Below are 27,487 nucleotides of genomic sequence, written 5' to 3'. Positions count from 1 at the left end.
GCTGTTTGAGGGACCATGATGTGTGCAAATTGGCTACGATGCATCCCATTATTGATTGGCATTCTTCCAGCTGCAAGAGAAGATAGGAGTGCAGCCTCAGAACTTGGGCACAGTCTTAAAGGGTGGTGAAGTGTCCTCTTCATTTGTTTTTTGGCTCCATAGCCTGGACAAAATTTGGAGACAACTACTTGCCCAGCATCTGCATCTCCCTCTCAACCTTACAGACTGAATCCAGAGGAAGGGTGGGAGCCCACTCAGTTGCAGGAGTTGACAGAAGGTGCTTGCTTAAAAGGGATCACCAGCTGCCTACAGGACTCCAATCCAGGGGCTTTAGCTTTCCCCACCCGAACCCACAAGCAGTACTATTTCACCCATAGCTGGAACCTGGTTGATGGATTCCAGGGCATATCCACTCGCCGCTGGGCCTTTATATCACATCTCCAGGAACCAAGGTTCCTCCGAGGTCCATAGGGTGCCCAGTTGCAGCTTGTCACTGAGGAGGCACTACAGAACGTTCTGGTGATGCAGAGGCTGTGTACTGGCAGGAGAGATTTACTCACTCAGCTTGCTCTTCGCAGTAAGCTAGCCAGCAACAATGGATCAAGCAACTGCACTTGACGCATAATATTATCCTGTGGCAGAATTCCTTTATTACAACACTCTCATAGGAGCATAGAAACAGGAGTTAATTCATCCCCTTGAGCATGCTCCACCATTCTATTACATCATTTACTCACATCCCTCAATGCCCTTACCCAACAAAAATCTACAAATCCGTCTCGAAATTTTCAGTTGATTTATCACACACAAACTTTTGAGAGAGTGTGCCAAATTCTTGCTACCTTTTGTGTGAAAAAAATGATTCTTCATTTCATTCCTAACTGGCCTAACTCTAAAGTACATCAATGCCTGTAAAACACTTTGGATGTCTTGAAACTGAGAAAGGTGCACTATAAATGCAAGTTTGCTCTTTTTTCCCCCAATGTCTAAACTGTATCATTTTTCTCCTTCCATGTGATTTTTCTTTTACACAGATGACACATTTTACAATGTTTACAGCCCTTTCCTTTTGCTTAATGTGTTGCAAAGGTTCAATATTAATAAAATATACTTTAAAAAAGCAACCGTATGATTTGGAAATATTTCATCACACTTATTTATGTAAAGTATCCTAAATATTTTACGAATCCCTGATAAGCAAAAAGAATTTGTAGAAAACAGATTTTTCATTATGAGACTTCAACTGTATGAAGTACTAAACAACATAACCAACATAATGAAGACTGAAGGTTACAAAATCAATACAAAAACCATTACTGTACCATGAAAGCAGTTCCATTACTAAATCAGTTCTATTTAAAGATATACAAATTGCTGTGCACTCTCTAAAGATCAAGTCAATGCTCTTCAGATTGTATTTAGTGCTGATTACTTGAAGAGTATTAACCTGTGGTGCTACACAGTAGTGAGCCATGATTTTGTGCCCATCATCCTCCATACCTGGATTGCTTTTCAAAAGAGCCAGCACAGACTCAGTGGGCCAAAAGGCGGCCTTCTGTGCTGCACTAGTCTATAATCGATGATTCCACTGAAAGTCTGACTCAGCTCTGCAACTAGCTGGAAAGCATCAAGTTTAAAACACATACATCCCACTGGGAGAAAGAACTTTTATAGGAGGATTGCTCAATACTCCAGTCTTGGAACATTTTTCAATATAAATGCAAGTTGTCATTGTAGTCTTGGCCATTGCAAAATTGGCAACAGCCTGGAAGCAAATCTTGCCCATATGCTCTACTGCAGTTGTGAACCAGGGAAATCAGAGTTACAATAGTGAGAATAATTTAGTCAAGAGTAAAGTCATATTTCACACGATGGAACAGTCAAGCACTATAGTGTTTCTTGGACAGTAATACTTTAATTTAGACAGTTAATCTACAGTTGTGGCTTTTGTCAACCACAAATCATAATCAGAATGATAAAAATAACCAATATAATGACGTTTGCATTAGATAGTGAAGAAATGTCTGAAGAGGCACAGAAAGAGGCAGATTTTCATAGGGGCTGCTATGGCTTACCCAACATCAGCATTTTCAGCAAGAATTGGTGAAAGAGGAAAGAAAGGATGGCTTGATTTATATAGCGCCTGTCATAAACTCAGGACAGCCAATTAAATACTTTTTGAAGTGTCGTCACTGTTGAAATGCAGATAGCCCATTCGCACACAGCAAACTCCCACAAACAGCAATGTGATAATGACCTGATAAACTGTTTTCCTGATGTCGATTGAGGGATAAATTATTGGCCAGTGGTGAACTCGATGCTCTTCTAGGAAATAGTGGGATGAGATCTTTTACGTCCATCTGAGCAAGCAGACGGGTCCTTGGTTTAAGGGTGGGAAGTGACAAAAAGTTTTAGGAGCTCTCTGAATTTAAATATTTGCATCAAGCTAAATTTCACGATCACTAATCTTTTAGCATTGAACTGAATCCATTTACTTTGAATAGGTTAATGCCCTCATTAAATAACAGCCATCGGAAAGTCTAGGCTATAGACTAACACACAACTGAACATTACAAGATTGAAAAAATACAATTCAACTTCCAGTAATGGATATATCAAACAAAGAATGCAATCACAGATAAGACAGAACATCTACTCATGCGTTAAATATTCTCCTGTCAGTGCATTATACACTAGTACAATGTTAAACCCATATAAACAAAAACAGAATTGTTCAATCAATTAGCTTGGCACAGTTGGTAGCCCTTGCATCTTCAAGAAAGACATTTGTGGGCTCAAGTCCCATTCCAGAACTTGGACAGACAGAGCCGGATTTTCAAAGTGCTTTAGGGGTAGTTGGTGGGGGGAGGGGCACGGATTGAAGATCGCTCTCCCGGAAGGAGTCTCTGGACCCTGACGCCTCCACGGCATGCTTCATCAATTTTCAAAGTGATGGCGGGTTGGGGGGAGGGAGTTGGGAACCCGCTCGCCTCTAATTAATGGCCTATTAAGCTCCTTGAGGAGCTTGTTGACAGGCTGTGGGAAGGTGAGACTACAATTTTCAATAGGGAAATAAGCAAACCTGAACAGTCTGGTGCATGTTAGTACACAGATTTGGATTTAATGCGGGGAGAAGTTAAAGGCTTTTTTTAATGTTAAAAATCTTGGGACCTGGGCAATCTTATGCCGGATAAGGCACATTACCTTTCATTTGGCCGTATGGCCACTTTTTTTTTTTGCAGGGTGCGGCTGCTGGCCCTCTGAGCTGCTGCCTGCTTTCTTCTGGTAGGCAGCAGCAGGCCCCATCATGATTACTGTCTGCCTTTGCCGCTACGCTCTGCAGGCAGCTTCCGCCTCCTAGTAATGCTCGGTGTCACTAAATCGGGTGCCGAGCTTGGCTCTGGCCCAATTAGGAGATCTACATTTAAAGGTAGATTTGCAGGAGTGACACAGGTGCGGCACGGGTCGGGTTCCCCATTCCAAATTGAAAATCCAGCCGCAAATCTAGACTGACACTTCAGTGCAGTGCTGAGGGAGTGCTGCATCATTGCTGCCTTTTCAAGGCAATATTAAAAGGCACCCGTTCAGGTAAATACAAAAGATGCCACGACACTATTTGGAGAATAACAAGGAGTCTTCCTGTTGCCCTGGCCAATAGTTAACCTTCAGCTAACTTCACCAAAATAGATAAATTTGTGCTATTTGTTTTCTGCATGATTTTGCAAACTGGCTGCTGTGTTTGCCTATATAAACGGTATCTATACTTTAAAAGTAATTAATGGGCACTGAAGTACTTTGGGAAGACTGAAGAACATGGAATAAAAGAAAAATACTACAGATGCTGGAAATCTGAAACAAAAACAAAAAAGGTACTGGAAAAACTCAGCAGGACTGGAACATCTGTGGAGAGAGAAGCAATTTTAACCTTTCAGGTCAGTGACCTTTCATCAGAAGGACATGGAAGGTGCTCTATAAATGCTTTGTGCTTTTAGAAAATTAGTGAAACGAGGTCAAAAATGATACAATTCATTTAGTTCCCCAAAATAGGTTAAAATTTTAAATATTTTGACAGCCAGTGCAATTAAGCTTTCAGCAAAGGAAATCTTTCCTCAAGCATTCACGAACAGAAATTTAAATTTTTTAAAAATATACAGCTTCAGTTCCATAAAATCAAACCCTCATGTTAATCATTACCTATCAGATACACAATCCATAATATACACTGGCCAACCCTATTTACAAACTGCCCCCTCCCTTTTCTGTAGTGACTCAGATTTAATTGTTAAAATTAAAAATAGCATGCACAGATGTTTGTATATTTTAAACGAGAAAGTTGATCCTCGTCTTTCTCGTTAACTTTTTTTTATTCGTTCGTGGAACGTCGCTGGCAAGGACAGCATTTATTACCCACCTCCAATTGCCCTTGAGAAGGTAGTGGTGAACTAGATTTCCATTAGGTAAAACATCATGCTAATGAATCTATAATCAATTTTCATCGGCAAGAATCTTCGGCCATTTAGAGTCAAGTACTCAGTCTACCACTGGACTAGTCTAAGCTGTTTCAGTCGCACGTCAACAATCGGAATCTCGAACTCACTAAATCCGAGCAATGCGACACCCTTCAAAAAAATGTTTTCAGACCTCCAGGGCATTTAAAAAAAAACTTACTGGCTTTTTTAAATGTTACAGGAAAGTTGACACTTTTCTAATGCTTTGAAAGTATAGCTGAAGTTTACCGACTGGTGAAACATCTTCGCACGCATGGGTTGAGTCATTTGCCGGGCAGGCAGAATGCAATCGGCAGCAGTTTACAGTTGTTGCAGTCTATGTCTTTTAAGTTGGGATCAGTTCGTGCAATCTAACTGCAAAGTCGAGCCATTTGAAACTCTTCGGGAGCAATTAGCCAGAATTTTCATTTTGCAATTTCCAGATAGTCAGTCATCACGCAACCACCGCCGAGTCGTGCATGACCAGCTGAACTCTTTTTAAATTGACTAATTTTTCAGCAGCCGGACTTTCATGGTAAATGCAAAGTACTTTACAATTACGCAGCAAAAGGATAAGTGGTATTTGACAAATGTTTTTGGTTTAAAACAAGCTTTTGTGTGTCAAAATTGGTTTCATCTTGTTAAGAATAAGTCCCCATCCCCCACACACAAGCAGAGTGGAAAGGGAGCTGGGGGACGTTTCCACCCATCTATCCCCATCACTCGAGAGCTCTTCTAGCAAGATTATTTTGCAACATGTAACAAACTTCAAAGAGCTAGTAGCATGTTAAAAGAAAATGTGTATGTCAATGTCCCAATTATTTTTAGTCAATAGATAACCGGCAGCTCATGTACCAGTTTTTTTAAACAAAAAAAACAGCTAGTTCCATTCATATTGTACAAGTAATCTTTGGAGAATAACTGCGGTTACATTTCATTTTGCTGAACATATTGACAAATTCAGAAGGAAATTGCAGAATGGCAACTCACTCCCTGATTCACCCTCAACCTATGTGAGACTCACTGAAAGGGAAGTCATGTGATCAGACCAGTGAATGTGATTGAGAACAGTGTTGCTTGCTTTTTAAAAAAAATCTTTGAGGAAGAAACAAAAGCCTGGTATTAGCTGTCCACAACCATTCAAGAGTGAGTCTGAATGCCAAATAAAAAAGCAGTAATGGGCTGAGGTTAATCTTAATGGGGGCCCACTTTAACCTTCTGAATGCATCAAAAATGCGAGAATTGCATCTTGCCCCAGGACCATTGCACTGCACATTTACTGCAGGGATTTTATTTTGAAGCAAGATTCCAACAAGAATGTTATTCGAGTGTGATATTTTTTCCAGAATGTGAAACAGCGGCACCTTCACAATGTAAAACACTTCGTTTTAATAGTTAACTCTCGCTTGACTGTAACCTCTGCTTAAAGAAACAGCCCCTCCCCTCCCCCACCCTGAACTATATTCTACTGCAAGCTTCTTAAATAAATAGGAGTATCGGGTGACCAGGGTGATGGGTGGTCTCAAGGGCTCCAGCCAAAGCTGCACTATGTTTGGACCACGGAGATAAGAACAAAGTGTTGGCTGGAGTGTGCATTGTGATCAGAGATAAACCAGGCAAGTGGGGGGAGGGGAAAAATCATTGGATTTTTAAAAAATCTATAAATCCATAATCAATCTAATCAGTTAACTATATCCAATGAAATATAAATATTACATGTTGGAAGTAGAAAACATTCGATCAGAGGCACATTAACATATTCGATGAAGTTGAGACGAAGGGACCAGACCTGGAAGAATCATTTGTTACTTTTCTCTTCACAAAGATGTATATTTTAATTATTTTCGATTTTACTTCACTGGAAGTTTTTGTCTTTCTATTCAGTTTCAACTAATGACACCGCAAAAGCCATTCGTAAATAGTTTAGAAATAACATATATAAAACCCACTTTGTAGACTTCGTGAAGTCAAAATGTAGCTGAAGTACTTAATAATCTTGTTCTCATCTTCTTACCCCATCACTTGAGAATTATGGATCAGTGCTCTGTATATTAAGTTTTTCATGGGCAGGCAGTTAATTAAAGCGTCAAGGTCAAGTAACATTCAAGTTTTTAATGTGGCATACTGAGACTATTAATAGGCAAATAAAAGAAAAGCAGCCCATTGATGGTCATAGAAGGTATTAGGCAATGAGCAAAGCCACTTATTCACAAATTTTACAGGAAAATCGATGGAGCTGCCAAATGCAGTCCCATTACAACAGTGAAAATCTTGGAAAATCCTGAATTCCTATTAATAGAAGCAAATGACTTATTCAGTCACCTTAAAACAGTGACTCTGGCAATGATTTTCCCCGGCCTCCAGTTCCATCGTTTGATGAAGGGGGCTTGCAACCTGATCTGGAGGGTGCAAAATGCTTCTTCGTTCAGAATTCCTTGAGTAGAAGAGCGAAGAGGAAATAATTAAAGGGGTGGGCATGAGACCAAAGCAACAATAGTTTATACTTTACACTTGAGCTTGTTGTTTAAATAAAACAGGCGTTGCAGCTAAAACCTTTTTTTTCTGTTTTTCTGTTATGCACATCTGGACATTTCAATTCAATTTTAATTACCGACTCAGAGCTTATGTAATAGTAAGGGAAGGAGGGGTTCTGCAATGAGGAAATTGCCTTTTGATTTGGAAGTAGGTAGGATAGGCAGACAGATTTTTTCCATGCCACTTGTAATTCGGGGAAGCAGCTCCTTACCTTCACACAAAGTACTTGAAATACTTATTAAAGAAGAAAAAATGAAAATTAACATTTTACATATACATATCTATTTCTTGGTGTTCACTATAGAAATTCACATTTTAAATATACATATAGAAATCAAGAGTTTTATTCAGAATCTTCTTCCAAATTTGAATAGTAGAATAATTCCACAACCAGGAACATAATAGGAGTAGGCCATTCAGCCCCTTGAGTCTGTTCCACCATTCAATTAGATCATGCACGATTCATTTAAGTCCCGCCTTTGTTTCATCCCTTGATACTCTTACCCAACAAAAATCTACTGGTCAATTTCAACTCACCCAGCATTTGGGAGAAAGTTCCAGTTTTTAATTGCCCTTTGTGTGAATAAAGTGTTGCCTGCTTTCAGTTCTGAACAAGTCTGGCTCGAATGTTAGAACAGGAGGGCATAATTCTGGATTCCCCCACCAGAGGACATAGATTCTCTTTATCTACCCTATTGCATACCTTTATTATTATATCACTTTGCTGAGATCACCTGCTGAAATAATAACTGTTTATTCTCAGAACTCAAACAAAATTAAGAAATGCAGCTAGCACAACCTTTTGGAATACACTGTAAAATATATGACGTGCTCAGTCATTCCATCAAGTCCATCCTTATTCATTGGTTTTCTCCTCAGCTGTGTGTTCAGCTCTTTTACTATCGCTGCTGAATGTGGATGAGAAGAGATCAGCTGTTATATATCAACCATTTTTTACATTCAAAGTTACCTCAAAAAAAGCTGAGATCATGCTTTACCTTACTTTTGATGTTATTATAAATATTAATTGATTTAACTTCTAATAATGGCTTTACAATTATGTTTAATCCACAATAATTTTCCATTGAAATATAAAGGAGGGCTTACAAACATCGAGTCCTGGCAGACTCTAATTGTCAATCTTGCTTCTAATGTCTGAGAGACAAAACACACAGAATATGGACCATTTTTACCTGCCCAATCTCTCAATTTCTAGAGGCTGGTTTCTAAGTAACAATAGTGGAAGGCTGGACAGCAGGTTTCCTGCCTGCCTCGCTTGACTAGGCAAGTTACATGCTTTGAAAAAGAACAAAAGGGATAGAAGAAAAAAAATCTCAAAAAGGAAGCTTCCCTCACAAACAGCATTTGAAAAGCCAAGAAATAAACAGAATGCATATAATCAGTAACTAATCAATAGCAGTTTCCAAGCTTTAAAATACAATGACTATGAAAACCATTAAAAAAAAAATCAACTTTCATTTATAACTACATTGCAGGCTTAAAGTAATTTTGATAACCATATTTAATAAATGTAATTCACTCTTTAACATGTCTTTTTAAAACACAAAACTACAAATGCCAGAGACTTTATTATTAATGCAGAACATCTTTCACCTCCCTGCCAAATCTTGCACTAAGAAAGGCACATTAACAAAGCTGTAGTTTTTTGCTGCTTCAAGCAATTATAACCAGATTTGTAACTTTCTGACTCACGCTGTATTTATTATGAAGTAGGCTAGAAAACAACCCCAAAAAACCACATTTAGCTATTTTCTATAAACTGATTACCCAGAATGTAAGAAAAACAATGCATCTTTTTGTTCATATCCTAAGACAAGAATATCAAATCTATGAAATGACCCTTCAAAACCATGTGGCTTTAAAATTATTTTCCCTTCAAACACCAGAACCAATAATGCATGCAATAATGATGGAACATTTTCATTGATAATTCAGGAGAAAATTACACATTGCTAAAAAAAAACCTTTTCCCCCTAAATGACTTGGGCTTACTGTATCTATCTTGGATTTGAAGAATTTTCGAAGTATTATCTGAGAGACACTTTAGAAATAGTTCTTAGGGCTGTTATTCAGATGACAACAATAGTTTATATTTATATAGTGCCTTTAACGCAATAAAACATGCCAAGGCGCTTCACAGGGGCTTCATTATGAAACAAATTATGACACGGTGCCAAATAAGGAGATACTTGGTCAGATGACCACAAGCTTGATCAAAGAGTTAGCTTAGCTTTTAAAGAGTGTCTTAAAGGAGGAAAGTGAGGTAGCGGGGCAGAGAGGTGTAGGGATGGTATTCCAGAGTTTAGGGCCTAGATTACTGAAGGCACGACCACCATCAGAGCAGATATTAAGATTGGGTATGCTCAAGAGGCCAGAATTAGAGGAGCACAGATATCTGAGGGTTGTAGGGCTGGAGGAGATTACAGAGATAGGGAGGGGCCAGGCCACGGACGGATCTGAAAACAAGGATGAGAATTTTAAAAATTGAGGCATTGCTTAACATAAAAAACTGAAAACTGCAATTCACTGCACACAGACATAATAATGAACAAATAAATTTTTAAAATATGGAATTGAAAGCTAGTCTCAGTAATGGTGCCATAAAACTATCATTGTTGTAAAAAACCATTTGGTTCACTAATGTCCTTAAGGGAAGGAAATCTACCGTCCTTACCCTGGTCTGTCCTACATGTGACTCCAGACCCACAGCCCTCTGGCATACGCAAGCCACTCAGTTGTCAAGGGCAATTAGGGATGGGCAACAAATGTTGGCCTTTAATAATATGTTGGCCTTTGCCAGCGACACCCACATCCCATGAAAGAATTTTTAAAAATACATGGGAAACAAGGTTAAGCACTTTTGTAGCCTACATTACAGAAGGTGCACTTTGACTGAAAATGCAAATATTTTCTTTCTTGATTATAGTAAATAAAGAAAGCAGGTAGCTGTTGTTATTTCCCACATATCTTTGAACAGAAAATTAGGAGTTGGAAATTATCCTAAAAAGCATAAATTAGAAATGAAAAAGGTCATCACCTGGACCTGCTTTTATTTATCTCATCAGCATATTATTTCTACTATAATAGAGTTGATATATTATGGATTATGGAGTCCAGTTTAGGTTAACAAAGTTAGATAATGAAGTACAACCCTTTGGAAGACTATGGTAATAAAATGTCCTCAAGGTTAGGTTTCCATTTGAAGAAATGTTGCATGATTTTAATACTTTCTTAAACTGGACCTTTAAACCTGCTCAATTTTGTATTTTCTAAGTGAGAGAAACAATTGTCTACTGTCTTGAACAATAAGGAATAGGATAAGAAATGATTTCAACATCTGTTTCTTCACTTCTCCACCAACACATTTTTAAAAATAATTTTCTCAGTGTGAGATATTAGTGCTGCAGAATGCAATGTTTTTGTTTGGAAATGTACTGCCAGCATCACATTTTCCCAAGTTGACTGAGATTTCTTTCACATTCAGTCATGGAGCAAATTTTCTCTGTTCGATAGGTCGAGCATACAGAGGTGATCATGGGGTGCTTATAACGGACAGGATCAGGCTCAGCTGTGATGCCCCTTGTAATCAAGCAGACTACCTGCACTCACATGAGTAGTGACTGTTTACATGAGATACCAGAGGGTTACTGTGGAATAAAAGAGCAACACTTTCAAAAAAGAGAGGGGGAGGAAAAATTTGTATTTGCAAAAAAGGGGAAAGTTTTCAAAGCAAAAATCGTAAAAGTTAATATTTATAGATTAAAATATTCGACTGCAGCTGGCATGCATTCATTTATCTAAGATCACCTCTTCCATATAGGCTGTTATGATACCAAATAGAAAGAAAAAAAATGCAATATACAGCACCTTTCCCAATCTCAATCATGTCCCAAAGCACTTTAAACGCAATGAAGTACTCCTGAAATGTAGTCACTGTTGTAATGTAGGATACACAGGAGCTAACTTGCACAAAGCAAAATCTTCGGCATCCATCTGAGAGAGCAGATAGGGCTTTGACAACACTTCATCTGAAAAACAGACTGCACTACTTCCTTTGTACTGTACTGAAGTGTCAGCCTAGATTTTTGCACTCAAGCCTCGAGTATTCTACTGTTCAACTGTCAATGCTGCAGGATTATCTTTTGACACCAGTACATTATGGCTTGAGGATTTCCCTAAATTTGTAGCGAATCAGTTAGAAATGTTTCTAAAAGTGATTTATTCAACCTGCATTCATAAATGGAATATGTATAGGACTTTTAACTTAAGTAATTTAACAGAATTCTGTAATATGAAAATTGCTATAATAAAATTTATCACACATTCCTTATTTTGGCTTTTTCATTGTAATAATCATGCTTTCTGCCACATACTGCTATTTGGAGTCTGATAAGCTCTAGATCCCCATACCTATACCTGCTGCATCACTAATACAAGCACTTTAAGGGAAATTAGTTCTATCCTGAATTTCCACCGGATATTGACTTGTGATAAAGACTTTCAGCATTATGTCGACATGCTACCAAATCTACCCAGTTGCTTGGCCTCAAATTTTTTCTGTTACAAGTAATTGATTTTTTTGTGGACACTTTGCTAATTCACGATTTGATCCATTTCCTTAGTATCTAGTATCACAATTGAATGGATAAAACACAAGACTTCAAAGCAGGTGTGCTTTACAAGATATTGTACAGTGTACCAGTTGCATTAAATATATTTTTTTAAAGGATGGTAATGGCTTAATGTGAATTAAGAAAATCACAAGAGTATGCATATTAAATATTGATGAATGTATAATCTTGGGTAAATTCTCAAAGTAAAAGGAACAAAGACCATGCAATGAAACCACATTGTACAAAAAGCACAACAGCACTGTTGATGGCTCAGCAAGTTAAAGTCATGAATAGCTGGGCCTTAAGTACGAGGTTTGGCCTCTGGTCTATGCCTATGCTTTGTTAGAATTGTGGGGTGGGGGGGGGGGGGGGGGGGTGGGGTGGAAGTGGTGGGTGGTGGTGTTCACGAGAAGGAAATAAATAAACCTGTGTTCCTGCCCTCAGTTGCAATTCAGAAACCCTTACTGGCAGTGCATTTGTGTGGACATGTGTCAAGAGGATAAAGCCAGGCAGTATCCTCCAATGGAGGAATATCCCACTGTCTAGGCTCACACTTGAAGAATGGCTAACTCAGAAAGATACAGGAAGACACATCATTTTTGGAGGACATCACACCAAGCTTGATTCTCCCCCTCAATATCCATAGGAGTATTTTCCACTAGGAGTCCTTGGATAATGATCAACAACATTGGCTGATTTTTCCCCTCTAACATTAAAGGATGTCGTTCTGGCTGGGATGGGTTAATTCAGTACAGACTAGAGATCTATCCTGGGCCCTTCTTATTCTACATAGGTCAGTTACTCACCACCTATTGGAAAGCATTCAATAGTATTTTGTAAAAACCTTACAGCAGCCACAATCTCAAGCCGGAATATTCTGCAATTAATTTCATATTTTGTTTAGGTTTGATTGACGATTCTTGTTTTTAATAAGGAACTGGGTGGTATGAGGCATTGGAAAGCTAAATTTTATTCCACACTGACCTATTGGGGAGAACATCAATTTAAATATAACAAAGTCATGAGTCTTCAATTTTCAAAGTGTGTTAAGGGCTAAGGATGCTCTAATTACCAGCCTGAGAAAGAAAATGAATGCTGCATTCCAACTTACATTCAAGTACACTGACCCATTATCTATTGCCTATTCAGGTTTATTGATTAATTTACCAGAGTAAAATGACACTTTATGTGCCAAGGTGGCTTCATAGTGACATTCTCTAAGAAGCTTGGTTTCCTCTTTTGTCCCAAATACTTTTCCCCCTCAGCATCTCTTAATGCTCCATAAATCCATTCAAACTTTAAGTACTGTTTCATTTTAATAAATATCACTATGGTCTGTGCTCCTTTAAATAATCCATCCATGTTCCTTTTAACTTCTTATCTTAAGATACTGTCTTATATATTTCTCCTTCTTCCTTGAACCCCCACCTGTGTTGAAATCAAGATTTGTATCTCATTCTTAACCCATAATCTCAGAACTTTGGAACTCCTTTCATCTCCCAGTCCTTCTTTCCTCCCTCCACAACCTTCAGGCTTTTAAAACTCAAGCTGGACATTACCTAATCACTTTTTTCCATTTCATTTAATTTCCCTTTACTCTTCTCAGCCTTAGTGTGCTGTTCTGCGTTATGGCCCTGGGCCATGGCCCTTCACTTCGGTTTCTCAATGAAGAAAATGGTTTGCCACTTACTCCATTTACTGCTCTGGAAAGATTAATAGCATTTCGTTACCAGTCAAGTTATGCTACTTGCTACTGGTGGCTGCAAAGAATACTAATGCAGACTTTTCCTTAACCAATTGTTACCAATGCAATTACCTTTCAAGTACCATACAAGAATATACAATATTTCATTTTATTTTATTTATATATATATTTCTAAATATATTTACTATTTAGAAAAGTTTAAAAATTTTCATTAAAATATCAAAAATATCCCTTTGCACTGACTGTTGTACAATAAAATGAGTGTCAAAGTTCAATCATAATGTATTAAATTGATCAGTCTAGTGATGGTGATAGTTCTTGTAAACATCTCCTTACTCCCAAAGACAAATTTAGATTGAATTTTCCCCACAAAAATTGACTATTTTCACCAACACCATGTAAAAAATCTTATGAAATACTTTTCGCTCCCCAAGATGTTATCATATCTTGAATTTAAAAAATATTCTTGCTCCTGACTTCCCCACACTTTCTTTTATGGAGGCATTGACTTGCTGCTGGAGTACAGCTCAATTGCCAATACTTCACCTAGTCACCATTATTCACGGGGGAATAATGAGCATAAATAGAATATTTGATCACTTGGGTGCTCACAGTCAAGACCAATCATGCCCTTACCTGTCCTCCATACACTGAAATTATAACATAAAAACAGGTCATGCAACGCAGTCCATGTTGGTGTTTACTGTGCAGTTGAACAGCACTCCTAATCCATGTACCTGCACTGTGGACTTCCAGCAGTGGTCACTAGTTATATTAACAGTTGTTTGGTAATACAAAACTCGAGTATTACCAAAAATAGAGACATGTTGTCGAAGCTTTTCATCTTGCACTCATCAGGACAATCACAAGAATACCAATGTAAGGGAAGCAACAAATTTATACTGTATGAGGAGAGTGCTGATTGGTTGGCAAGTGGACTGATTGGTAGAGGCATTGCCATGGAGAATGCACCAATTTATGGTGACTGACAGTTAACTGCCAAGCTGAAATTTAAACCAGGCAGTTTGACTCTGATTGGTCAAGGCATTGCCCTGAGGAATGAACTAGCGAATGGCTGTCACTTATTTTGTTAGCTGAAACAGGCAGGTTATATTAACCTTTGTTGGCTTTCCTCTCACTCATTGAAAAAGCAGTCACAGCACAGCCCCATTAGCTACCTCAGCATAGACTTGGGATCAAGTCTGTGATTGTCCTCTCTAGGTGGTTCAGCTGGATAAGCTCACTGGTCAGTGGTGAAGCGCCATTAATAACCTTTCTATGTTTTGAATTTAATCTTCTTCCTATTCCTCCTGCATTTCTTATTTAAATAAACACTCCAGTAATATCAAGCTTCAAAATGGAGCCAGAATTGTGCGGTAGCTAGTGGTAAAATCAAATTGCCATTGATGCTGAATGTTTCCATCCTCAGAATTCAACTTCCTCCTGTTACAATCTTTCATACAAAGGCAACTATAATCATATTCAAAATACACCCTTCCCTCATTATAAAATGCTGTCTAGGAGCTGTCCATTTTGTTCTTAATATAGTGAGGTACATGTTGTAGTGAATGCCTCAGTCTAATATCTAATGCAGCACAGAATGTCAGCAACCAAGTTTTCAGTACCTTAATAATAGGAAGAAAGGAATCTTAAAATTATGTTGAGACTTATAGAAAAGGGTTTATTTATCTGTATATCCGTAAACAAGACTTTTCTTTTTTTTTTGGGGGGGGGGGGGGGTTGGGGGGTGGTTTATGAATGAATATACTTATCAGCTGCAACTTTTAAATCAAAGTATCATTTTTATGTTGATGATCAGTTATTTTTTGAGGGACAATTTTAATTGTACAACGAAATTCCCAAATAGTCTAGTCTGATAGTAGTAACATTTCATTCTTAAATATTTTTCTTTAATTGTGACATATTAAAATGCATTTTAAAAGGCAGGCAATTTCTATGCACTGCAGTTGTGATTGATGTTGTTAAATACTGCCAGGCTGGCACTTAAGATGTTAAAAGGTTTATCAAACATTTTCAGGATTTTTTTACATTGTCTGAACTTAAATGATGCCTATTTTCAGATTATGACTACCTGTTAAGAAAGTTATTCATTGCTTTAAATCTCTTTAAGGTGAAGAAGCAGAATCAAAGAGAGGGTTGAAGAAGTGTTAAATTGTTACGGAGCCTGTGTTACCAGACCACAATTAACATATGCAAATACTCAATGAAACTAGACCTTTGACGAAGTGTAGAGAAAATATTTAAATCATTTTATGACAGGAACAGCTCCAAATGTCTTATCAGCATGGGAGCTTTATCCATTTTATCTCATCAAAGGGGTCTGACAGTTAAGTTGGATGCTCCGTGGGAAGCCAAATGCCCAGATCTTCAAAGAATGATAGTGTCAACCAGATCTGATCCAGGATCAGTTAAACATACTTTCTAAAACAATTGGCATTCCCCAAATGCTTGCAACTTTAAATTAAACTGAGTTAATCTTTCAAGAGTTTGATATATGTTATATGTACAATACTCCATATAAAAAGATAGAGAAAACAGTACATCTTTTCTGATACTTTTCAGGGTTGAAGAATGCCTTATATTTAAGTCTGCATCTACTTTCAAAGCTTCACAACATCTTCCCCAACCTGCGTTTACATGCAACAAATTGAAGCTTCATGCACTTTTCTAAATAGAAATCCCCAAGGAGAATGCTTTAATTAAAGAGGATTAATTATCACACGGCACTTTGTTTCGAAATAGTCAAAAAAAAGTTCAAAAATAGAAGAGGCATATATGCAAATGTCTTTAACCAAAAAGGAGAAAATAATAATTTTAAGCAATACGATAATGAGTAATGTGAACTTGATGCACATGTGGAAGATATGCAGGAACTATATTTTCTGTCTGTAGGAATATATTCTCCTGCATTTTTAGACAGTGACTCAAAACCTCGCTTTTAAAGCCATCAGATTGTCTGTACACTTTATTTGAAACAAGTGCTGGTCTTAAATCTCTACATTTAATTTAATTCACAGCCATTTACATTTTTGTTTCAGATACACTCTACTCCCCCTGCCATTTGTGCATTTTCCACCATATTTAAAAACACTATTTATAGGCTTAAAACAACACATGCAAGACCTTATCATTGTACTTTTTTAGGCTGATAGTAATTTTTCCAGTACTTAAATGCTTGACAATATTACTATGAAAGGAACAAAATAAATTCCAAGGTATGCCAAGAAAGCAGCTTGATGCATCTTTCCCCCAAAAGCAATGTTAAATTTCCACAAAATACTACATCCAGTTTAAAGAAAATGAACTGTGCCAGGCTTTGAGATTGCTAAACAGATTTATAAAATTAAATATTTTTAGAAGCTCAGCAATTCACACATATTTGATCAGCATGATAAGCAGTTTAAATAACAGTTATCAAAATGTTATTCCAAAATATGACACTTTATGAGCTGGCTATGCCAGATTTACAAATTAAACTGTGATTTACAGTTTCCTGTAGTTTATCTTACAAAAGCCAGTAGCATTAAAGCAACACAGAAGGGCCAACATTCTCAACAAAAATCAATAGATTGAATATACTGATTATTGCTGCTGACCACAAGTATATTTTTACAATACATTCAACCATTTTGATGATTTGTTTAACCCCAATTGAAATCAACCTGTCAGGATTACAATCTATGATCCTTGTTTGTGTTTTCCCCATATCTAAACCAACAGTAACGCACACTCAGCAACACAATTAAATTTATTAACTGTCTGTTCTTAGTAAATTGTATAGAAAATAAATTGGTAAATTAGAAATGTAATCTTTCAGATTACTTTAAAACCATAAATCGACCTCATATTTTTAAGCAATAAGATGTAAAGTCAAGCCTTTACAATCAATAGAACTCAAAAAATTTAAGAGGTAAATAATGAAACATTTTCCCCATTTTGAAAATAAAAGCACTTTTGCTATATTTTAGAATCCGGAATAGCCACTTTTGAGGTTTCAAATAATTTAATCAAATTTATCAGTCAGGAGCTGCGCATTGTGATACCATTGTACTTTTATAGATCTCTACATTTTTTTAATGATAGGGTTTAAATTGAACTCAAGTAGGGTTCATGACTTACTTATCTATATTACTGAGGCGAGAACACCACAAATCTCAACATTAGTGCATCTACTTCAAATATTTTTACATTTATACATCTCTCTCTGTGGTCATATCACATCACAAATGATTCAATAGATTGAGGAATTTAAAAAAAAATAAGCCCATTAAACTTTATTTTCCAATTTAACTACTGTTATGTTAGCCAGATCATATTTTAAACATCTGCAATCATGAAGAAACTCTAAGTAACCCATAACTACGTCACTCATAAAATTATCTGGTCAGCCTTTCGTTTGTCGATAATTATCTTATTTCATGCCTTGACAGTATACATCCCATTTCTGTACAATAAAAATGATATGTAAACATAAACACACAAATACAGGAGACAGATTATGTAAGTATACTTAAGACTGGTGAATAAAATGTAGTCATTTACAGTATCAAGATCCTTTGTGCATCATATATTTGATACACATTCTCATTCATGCTTTTTCAACAAAAAAAAAGGCTGCTACGATATCAGTATTTATTCATACTTTCAGTCTTGCTTTGTAATACATTGTAGAATTGTTGGAACACATCAAATTCTACTTTTAGAAACCTCATTTTTTGCCTGTGCTGGATAGGTTGATCTCAGCTAGGTTAGTGCTCGAAATGGCCTAAGCGACCTCTTGGTTGAAAGGTGGTGGTGCAGAGCGGGGAGAAAATTCTCTCATTCCTGATCACTATCCAGCAACCCCTGCTGGAGTTCCACTTTTACAAACATGGGAGGACAAGAATGGAGTTGGCTATGATGTCTTTTATAGTTGGAGAGCCTGTTTGCACTCAAATGTCTGAACAAATGTAATAGTTATTTTGGTGGGACATCAGAGAGTGCCTTGCACCAGTGGATCCATACCACAGCAAGGGGTCAATGCCTTCAGGAGTTGAGGAGAAGGGAGGGGCAGGAAGTAAAATTGCAAAGTAAATTCACAAGAGAAAATTAAATATCTGATATGGAGGCTTCCACTGTTTTATTTTTAAACTAACTTTTTTGTTTTCATTCTTAATATTAATATATTTAGAAAGAATGGATATATGAAATGTCATTTGGATCATGCTGCTTGCCTTTATTTTAACAAATCTCTCGCTTTGTGTTTAGTGTTATTTTCATATACCGTCAGGGCATTATATTAGCATCCTTCAAGAAGGATATATTACTTTTAAATGTGGAATTGGAGTGTTGAAAAGAAAACTTTCAAGTATTTCAAAAAATTTAAAAAAATATTTTGCAAGTTATAATCAAACCAGTGTTCCTTGAGGCTTATTTCTGTGGGTTTTGTTTACAATTATATTTGGAGTAGACATATTCAATGCACAACTAAATTTCAATCAATCAATCATTCTTTATGCCATATGACTAATACATTTAAAGATTTTTTAAAACAAAGGCCAAAAGTCAGTACATTGTTTCAAAGACAGTTACCACTAAAATTAAAAACTTATTTAGAAAATAGCTGGCCCAAACCCCTCTTTAGCCAATTTCATAGAAATAACGCAAGTTTGCACATCAAACCTTGAGCAAGAACAGGACAAGTGTATAAAGCTAATACTTCAAAATCCGGTTCATCTACATATCTTAAGTAACAATGAATATAAGCAAAGAAAGTTTACATGAATTACTTGAAACTAATTTGTGTTTGAGACCACAATTAGAGATGTGCCAAAGAAATGCAAATGATATTCCACAGCAGGTGCAATGTTACACCATAATAAATGCAGCTGAGATGATTTTCTAACTGTTTACATCTTACAATAGTTTTTTTTTAAATTACACCCAACTTATGAAACAATTTCTATATCAAAATATAGGTTTATGTAATAGGTGACAATTCAACATCCCATTCTTCATCTCATTGTCTGCTTATACTGCAACTTATGGAAAATTGACATAAATAATGCATTTTGTACTCCCATCAATTTTAAGATATTGAGCATGAAGTTTAACTACAGGCGGTTTGTTGGTTACAGATTCAGTTAAGTCTTGGACAAGATGGTTGCACAAGAGTGTTGAGAACTAGGAATTATTTAATTCTCATGAAAAAAACATTGAAAAAAACACCTTTTCTAAAATAAGGTAACTATTTTAAAAATCTTTCATGTGGTTTTTCCTTTGAAACTATTAAGGTGCATTAAACAGTTCACAATTCGAAATGCAACTGTGCTTTAAAAAACTGCTTTTCAAACACTATAATGTGGAATAAATGCCCAAGAACATAGAATGACAGCTCAACAGAAGCATTATGTTAGTGACATTTATCATAAAACTACCAAAAAATGCAATTCTGTGCTGGTGTAAAAAAAAGTGCAAATGGATGTTCTTTATACAGTTGTAAAACTAAAACATTTTATTAACTAAAAAAATTATGATCTCATAGCACAAGCGGATAAATATATAATTCGCAGGACGCTTGATAAAATGCAACTTATATAATTTGCTAAAAACAAATTCCAACTAAAGTCCATTGGAACACATGGCGAGGCAAACAAAAAGCTTAAAATACATGAGAAGCATAACCAGAAAGGGGTAACAACGGAGTGAAAACCTCAGTTACTTTAATATTTATAATAAAGATTCAAATCATTGCCAATAAACAATTACATTTCTGCAAAAGCGATTTGCTGTCTTATAAACCACGAGCTTTCCACCCAAATGTGGGCTAAGCCATTCCAGGAAACAAAAAACACACGCTGTGCTTAAGTCACAACCAGGCAAAGTTTTTTTTAAATGCTCTTACGCGCTGTGATTAGATTAGAGAAGAAACGTTAACCGAAGTAAAGCTTTCATCGAGATTTTTAGCTCGCTTCTGTCAGTGACAACATTTCTGAAAGCTCCATGTCACAGTATTGTATGAGGGTGCTACCAACTCACCCGAAAATGTTTTCCTCTCCTGTCGTGTTGCTGTATCCGTCTATAAAGCAATCTTACGAGGTCGTAAACCCCTACTTAACGACCCAAGAAAGGTTTAGAGAGAGACAGATAGAAAAGAGGGGAGGGAAAAAAAACATCAGAACTTGCGAGGACAGACCACAAGTGTGGAAAGGGACCGCGAGAAGACCAGGGCCAACACAAGGCCATATTGCCTGGCTGTGGTCACAAGCCGGTTAAAGTCTGATTCCCCTCGCCTCCCCCAAAAATGATACTCCACATATTCAGATCTGTTTTCTGCCAATTGTGGGAGGCGGGTGGCTGCAAAGTGTATCTAATTCCACGCGTATATCTTTCTGGGTATCTAAAGCTATGTACCGAAAGAAACCAATCTTTGATACAACAATGGACAGACACTCGCACAGTGCACATGAAGGTGTTGCAATTATCAAAAATCCAAGTTAACTTTAATAACCAGAAATCTTCCGAGGCAATACAATAAAGCGAGACAAAAAGGGAAATTTCTCTTTCACTCGCCAAGACATACACGAAAACGCCGTTAAACATACGGATGGCGATTTAAATCTTCAGAAGAGACTGCATATTACAATATACGCCCCTTCTCAATATTTCCTTGTACAAAACTTGAAACAGCCAGAGTCTAGCATTTCCGGGTTTCACCTCTGACCTGGACAAGTAGATCGTTATTTTGATATTTGCACTGGCAGAGAACGCCAATTGGCACGCGTGTGCCTTTTCCTTTCAACTTCATTAATTCCTCAGACTTTCTCCATCACTTTTTAATAGATAATACATGTACTCGCTGCACAACACAACATTTTATGCAAAAAGATCCTGCCAAAATTCATGAAATGTTTAACTCTCGATATCTTGTTTCCGGAGTTAGACCACTCAAGATTGACGAAAGCAAAATTAAACAAAAACCAGCACCTATTTTAAAGTGAACCCGATGGGAGCTGGTTGCAGTTGATAACGGTACAATCCAGATCGTTCACAGAAATCGCGTGTGCAGTGGCAGCTTTTTGCAACTGAACTTTAACTGTTTTTCTACAAACAACCCCCTCCCCTCCCCCTCCAAAGGTAAAGCATTTTTAATGAATGAAACAGGGGGAATTATGCATACTTACTTGGTGTACGAAAACATCTACTGGTGTTTCCAACGGGGTGCCTTCCCGAGAGGTCATAGAGATAAATCCGAATCCCATTCTAACGTTGAACCATTTACAGTGGCCTGCTCCCTGCTGGATTTGAGACTCTTCTTTCTCTTTCAGTTTTCCTTTTTCGTCTCCACCACCTTTACCCGGCCCTCCTGGACAATTGCAAACATACACACAACACACACAGAGGGGAAAGAGGGAAAAAAGGTTTCAATTTAACTGACGCAAAAAGGGGAAAATAATTCACCAAGTACATTTAAAAATAAGCTTCTGAAAAAAAAGTACTTCGCATCGCTAAGGGCATTGGCTGCAGCCTATGTGGCAAAACCCTTGTAATATCGATTTGGATCCATGTGCAATGCTGGCAGCTTGCTCCTTTACTCCATGTTTGAGGCAGCAAATTAAGATTAGCAAACCGTACGTAACTGGAATACGGCTGGTTTAAAACGGATCCCATCTCCCGCAGAAACCAGTATCACACAAGGCCGACTTTTTTCCTCCTCTCCGCAAATCGTGATCAACATTCAACAGCGTCGATCGCGAGAGCTTATTTTTGAAAATTACTCCACTAAAATAAGCTTCTTATATTGAAGAGAACTACGGGTTGCATCCAGCGTGCGTCAACTGTACTCCAATCAAACTTAAGGGGCAGGTGTAGTGTTGCCTTCCACACACAAACTGAGAAAAAAAACTGTGCTTAATCAGACACAAACAGTCCACACAATAGCCCTCAGAAAGCCTTTGAAGTTCTGAATAAATGGGGGGCGGGTACATACATTTTGGGAGATCTACAACAATAGGTTTGGAAAAGCCCCCTCTGCGATCTCTTAAAAGTATGCAAAAAAGGATTTTTTTAACAAGAGAGGGAGAGAAAAAAAGTAACCTTCGGCCATGTTGTCACACAGGCCCCTGTATCCAAACCCGCCCGATGAGAACTTTTTCCTCGGAATGGGTAATCTTCTGCATCAATCTAGCGTCATAGGATTCAGGGATCAAAAATTTAGCAATCGCCAATGCTCGCATGGTCTAACGTGCTTTCCCTCGTTAGTTGCCCCCCGCCCCCCCTTTCCTGGCCCTGGCACACACGTGACTCGTCAATTACATGCTGTCTTGCCGCTAATTACACATCGCAGTCTTTCAAAAGACTGAACAGAGCCAATCGGCCTCTCCTCTAACCTGTCACCGCAATAATCGATGATTCCCCCCCCCCCCCCCCCAAAAAAAAACCCCTCCAGATTTTTTATCCAGCTAATTTGTCCGACATTTTTGATGAACCGGTCAGCTCGATAGACTTAAAGCTACAGGGTCTCTTCCCCCCGTTGTTTGGCTTTCTGTAGGAAACGTCAACCTATATATAAAACTAACCACGGATCAACTGTTATGATTAAACATGATTGTACATAGACTGACAATGCTGTACGTCAATTTCTCCGAGAATTATCGACAGTTAACACTCCTTATCAATAAATCTGTATATTTGGTAAACACATATGTAAATATTAATAGTGTTGAGTTTCGCGAATATAGTATTCTGACAAATTTAATAGGTTAAATATTGGAAGGATAGATTTTTAAATTGTGCGAAAGGGGCCTTGGACGGTGGTCTACGTATTTTTATTTAGTAGCATTCCGGTAAGCTCTTCGCGTAAAAGAAATTCAAGATTTCGCCAAGATATTTAATAGTTTCATTCTTATTCGGGGAGCGGCTGTTATGTGCCTTGCCTAAGCAAGGTGATATCATTTGAATTTAAGATGTCATTTTTAACTGATCTCCGTTTAAACTATAAAACGGTTCATCAATCACGCAAGCCGTACATGATGCCTTTATTTTAGAATGAGGTTGCCAGTGACGGATGCAATAACAGATAAAGCGGTGCCTTTTTCAAGCATTGTGTCATTGTTGGCTTTTTAAGGGCACGTGTACCTGGGGACGGCCAGGTTTTAAAAGCATATATAATAGCACTAAAATTATTACTCTTTTCCCACATGTGACTTTCCCTCATTTTTGTTAAAAGGAAATTCCCCTCCAAAAGGGTTCAAAGGTCAAGCATTTGCTTCATTGCCTCTGTTGTTATTTTGAAATACCTTTACATGTGGAGCTTGCTGGAGAAATGTGGAAGCCTCTCTGAAAAAAGGGAAAAGGCGGGATGGTAAAACTTGGAGTTTGAGGAAGGAGGAAGAGTGACAGATTTTACATTGCTTGCCGTGCATTGTCGATTACCATACGTTTTGCTCCAAAAACTGGCCTGACGCGTCGGCGCCAACTCGTCTGACCAATTGTAAAGGGCAGTTTGTACTTAAATGGCTTTTTTTGCTGCTCTAACATCAGCATCTGAAAAGTCGCAAAATCTGGTTTTGCACAACATACACTATTGCCCCCAAAGTGTGCCGGTCAAGCATTGCAGGCGGTGTGGGACTTTATTTTTAACGGATTGGTGGAGGGAGGGAAGAGAGAGAGAGAGAACAACCTACTAACTGAAGTTGAAGCTCTCAGTCCTGAAATTCCTTTGAAGTCTTCAACCGTAAATTTCCTATAGGTTATTTCAACAGAGCGTGAGTTGAGGTCCAATCCCTAAACCGACCTAAAATGGTTGAGTTTGTTGGCTTTGTGAACACGTTTTTTCTGCAGTGCTGCTTTGTACCAGCCCATCGATTGAATTTAAAAACCATCAAATCTTAAAAACCAGCTACGGTACTCAACTCATTTTACAAATAACCTTTCATTTTGCTGACATTTTCGAACGACAACACATGCAACCAACAAAAGCCCAAAGTCCCATTATTATCTATGTATATATATATCCAAAAGCTGTAAGTGCATTCATTTCAAATAAAGAAATGAAAAGCAATGGAAAGGTATCAGTTTATTTGCGGACGCCCAATAAGTACCGGGGGCCTGATGTGTTGTCTCATTTGGCATTTTACTGTGAACTCTCTTAAATGTGATGCGCGCCTCGGACAAGTTAAGGATACTTCTAAATTCTTGAGATTCTTAAAGTCCCAGTTAACAGTCTCTTTAAGGGGCAAAAAGGTTGAATGCTTTCAGTTGCTCCCCAAACTCATAAATGAAACCCCAATAACCCAAATACAAATCGATAAAGTCAACTCTAACAAATCCCACTGATTTATTCCAATTTCTCCTTATGCTTGATCCTCTGATTCCGGCCGACAGAAGTAGCTGTTTCAGGCTATTCCTCGTATTAGGAGAATTAAGATCGGGTCAGCAGAGTGGTCACTGGTGTCAGATGTTATCGAGTCATTCATTTCCTGTGAGAGGACACCAGCCTTTCAAGTCATGCAAAGGTACAGCTCTGGTCAGCTGGGAAGCCCACATTCCAGCTTTCGCCCATTCAAAAAGAATCAACTAAGTTGTTCTTTAGAAAGAAAGCTTTTCCCCCCTCATCCTTTAACAAAATACAAAAAAAGACAGCTCGGGGAATTTAATCACGCTCCGCAGTAAGCATTTTTGTGCTTGCTCGAACATAGTTTTTAAAAAAAGTCTTTATTACCTATTTCTCACGCACTCGTGTTTTTCCCTGTGAGATCCGACTCGAGGAGGTTTCAATTCGCGCTTAAAGCTCGCCAGCCCCCCCATAGCAAAACCTTTACATTTTAGAACCTCGACCTTACATTTGCTTTGATTGGAAATGCAATGTTTTCTTGCTGATCAATGATAACAATCTGAAAACTGATAACAATCTCGGTTTCTTGAGCAAACGTTGATATAAATATTTATAGTGCAGTACTGAGGGAGTACTACACTGTTGGAGGTGCTATTTTTCGGATGAGACGTTAAACCCAGACTCTACCTGCTCAGGTGGATGTAAAAGATCCCATGACACTATTTCAAAGAGCAGGGGTGTTATCTCCAGTGTCCTACCCAATATTTATCTTCCAATCAACATCATAAAGACAGATTATTTGGTCATTATCACATTGCAGTTTGTGGGAGCTTTCTGTGTGCAAATTGGCTGCTGCATTTCCTGCATGAAAACAGTGACTACACTTCAAAACGTACTTCATTGGTTGTAAAACGCTTTGAGACGTCTGGTGGTCATGAAAGACATTATATTAATGAAAATATTTATTTTTTAATCGAATTCAATATTGTGGGTATAATTGGATTCCAAAGGAATTTGGCAGATTAGATTTAGGTTTTCTCATGTTAAAGAAAGTGTTTCATCATTTTCATACATCTGCTTTCTATCCAACATTGTGTTGTGTACCAGTCAAGATATATAAAGCAATAACTAGCATTTCTAAAGCATCGTTCTTGACCTCAGGGCGCCCTGAGTGTTTTACAGCCAATAGAATGCTTTTGAAATGGTCACTGTTGTGATGTAGGAAAGACACGTGTCAAGAGCACGTAAATAACAATGAGATAATGACCAGATAACTTGTTTAGTGATATTGGTTGAGGAATGAATATTGACCAGGAAACCCGGGAGAACTCCCCTGCTCTTCTTCAAAACAGTACCACCTGAGAGGGTGGGTAGGACCTTGATTTAGTGTCTCATCCAGAGGAAAGCACTTGGGATAGTGCAGCACTCCCTCAGTACTGCATTGGAGTATCACCTTAGATGATGTGCTCAAGTCTCTGAAGTAAGGCTTGAACAGATGATCTAATGGCCCAGCTGTCACTGAGCCAAGAAGGACACCCAAATATAATGTGTACAATTAAAAAAAAACTCAACATCGGATATGGTTAATAACGCTTAAGTACAATAGAAATTAATCTTTTAATGAAGGATATTTTCCAAAATTGGAAATAATCAACATTTATGTAGATGATGAAGGGTCACTGACCTGCAACGTTAACTCTGCTTCTCTCTCCACAGATGCTGCCAGACCTGCTGAGTATTTCCAGCATTTCTTGTTTTTATTTCAAATTTCCAGCATCTGCAGTATTTTGCTTTTATTTTATTATTTATGTAGATTTACTCCTCAGCGCTACCCATTGTGGATTCTTTCTTGTGCACATTTCGTTGGGATTGCTACAATTTCGGTTTAAACGAAGTATTTAAAAAATTTATATTTAGAAGTACAGATTGAAATGTTGACCTGTTATTTACATTTTTAAAATATAGCTTCGTATTTGCATAAAAAAATTAAAGTACACGTCTGTGGGAGATTGGTTTCAGTACATCAATAGTCATAATTTATAAAACGTTCTTTTAGAAGGTGACTGATCCACTAAAATCGAATTATTAAACATTGACTCGCCAGGGGATGTTAACAAGTGGTTCGGATACTTCATTAGTGTTGCTAATTAAGCCGGAAAGTCCATTCAAAACGGGTTTCCCCTGAACACCAGCTGACTACGTGACAGGAGAAGCAAGACTATTGTGTCAATGTTTGGATTCATTCCTCCCCCGACCCCGAAAAGTCATCAGTAAACTGACAGACGATTAATTTTCCTCACCCCAACGCACCCCCACCGCTGTTCACGCTTGCTCCACATGAGATCAGGGTATCAGGCTTTCCAGCAGCTTCCCGTGCGATCTCCTGTGCGAATGATGCTTTGGAGTGCTTACCTCACACCCCCAGTGTATAGGGCTGCCTTTGCCTGGGAGGGTACTGGTGGGAGGACAGGACAAGGGGATGAGGTGCCCTTTAAACAGCAAAGGCCAGCGATGAGCGCCGGTCACTCTTACCCGGAAAATTCTTTCAAGCTGAGGTTGGGGCGGGGGTCACTTACACGTAGCACTCAGACCTACGCAGCACACATTTCATTACTCGCTAGCGACCTGGAGCTTTCCGCATCGATACCAGTCAGGGAACTAGATTGATAGGGAACATTACCTTGAGCAAACAATATTAACCGCAACATGGAGATGTTCGTGAATCTTGAAAGAACTAAATATATCAGTGACACTTCTTTCATAAGTGTAAACACGCCACGACCTGGCGTTG

General features: G+C 37.9%; 1 protein-coding gene across 5 annotated transcripts in view; it reads right to left on the bottom strand.

Annotated features, from left to right (window-relative positions):
* The window catches only part of LOC137353119 (protein lin-28 homolog B-like), a 333,596-nt gene that overhangs the window by 242,972 nt on the left and 63,137 nt on the right, over positions 1–27,487 (bottom strand). For 4 of the 5 annotated variants that reach the window (XM_068019147.1, XM_068019137.1, XM_068019156.1 and 1 more), the window contains exon 3: positions 21,545–21,726. In XM_068019147.1, coding sequence (XP_067875248.1) covers positions 21,545–21,726 — 182 coding nt within the window. Of the gene's footprint in view, positions 1–21,544; positions 21,727–22,457; positions 22,527–27,487 lie in introns of those variants that run through there. The other variant, XM_068019173.1, reaches the window with a different exon arrangement.

Source organism: Heterodontus francisci, chromosome 3 (genome assembly GCF_036365525.1).
Source record: "Heterodontus francisci isolate sHetFra1 chromosome 3, sHetFra1.hap1, whole genome shotgun sequence".
Taxonomy (NCBI): Eukaryota; Metazoa; Chordata; class Chondrichthyes; order Heterodontiformes; family Heterodontidae; genus Heterodontus; species Heterodontus francisci.
The sequence above is the reverse complement of the archived record's forward strand: the minus strand, read 5'-3'. Positions and strand labels throughout refer to the sequence as shown.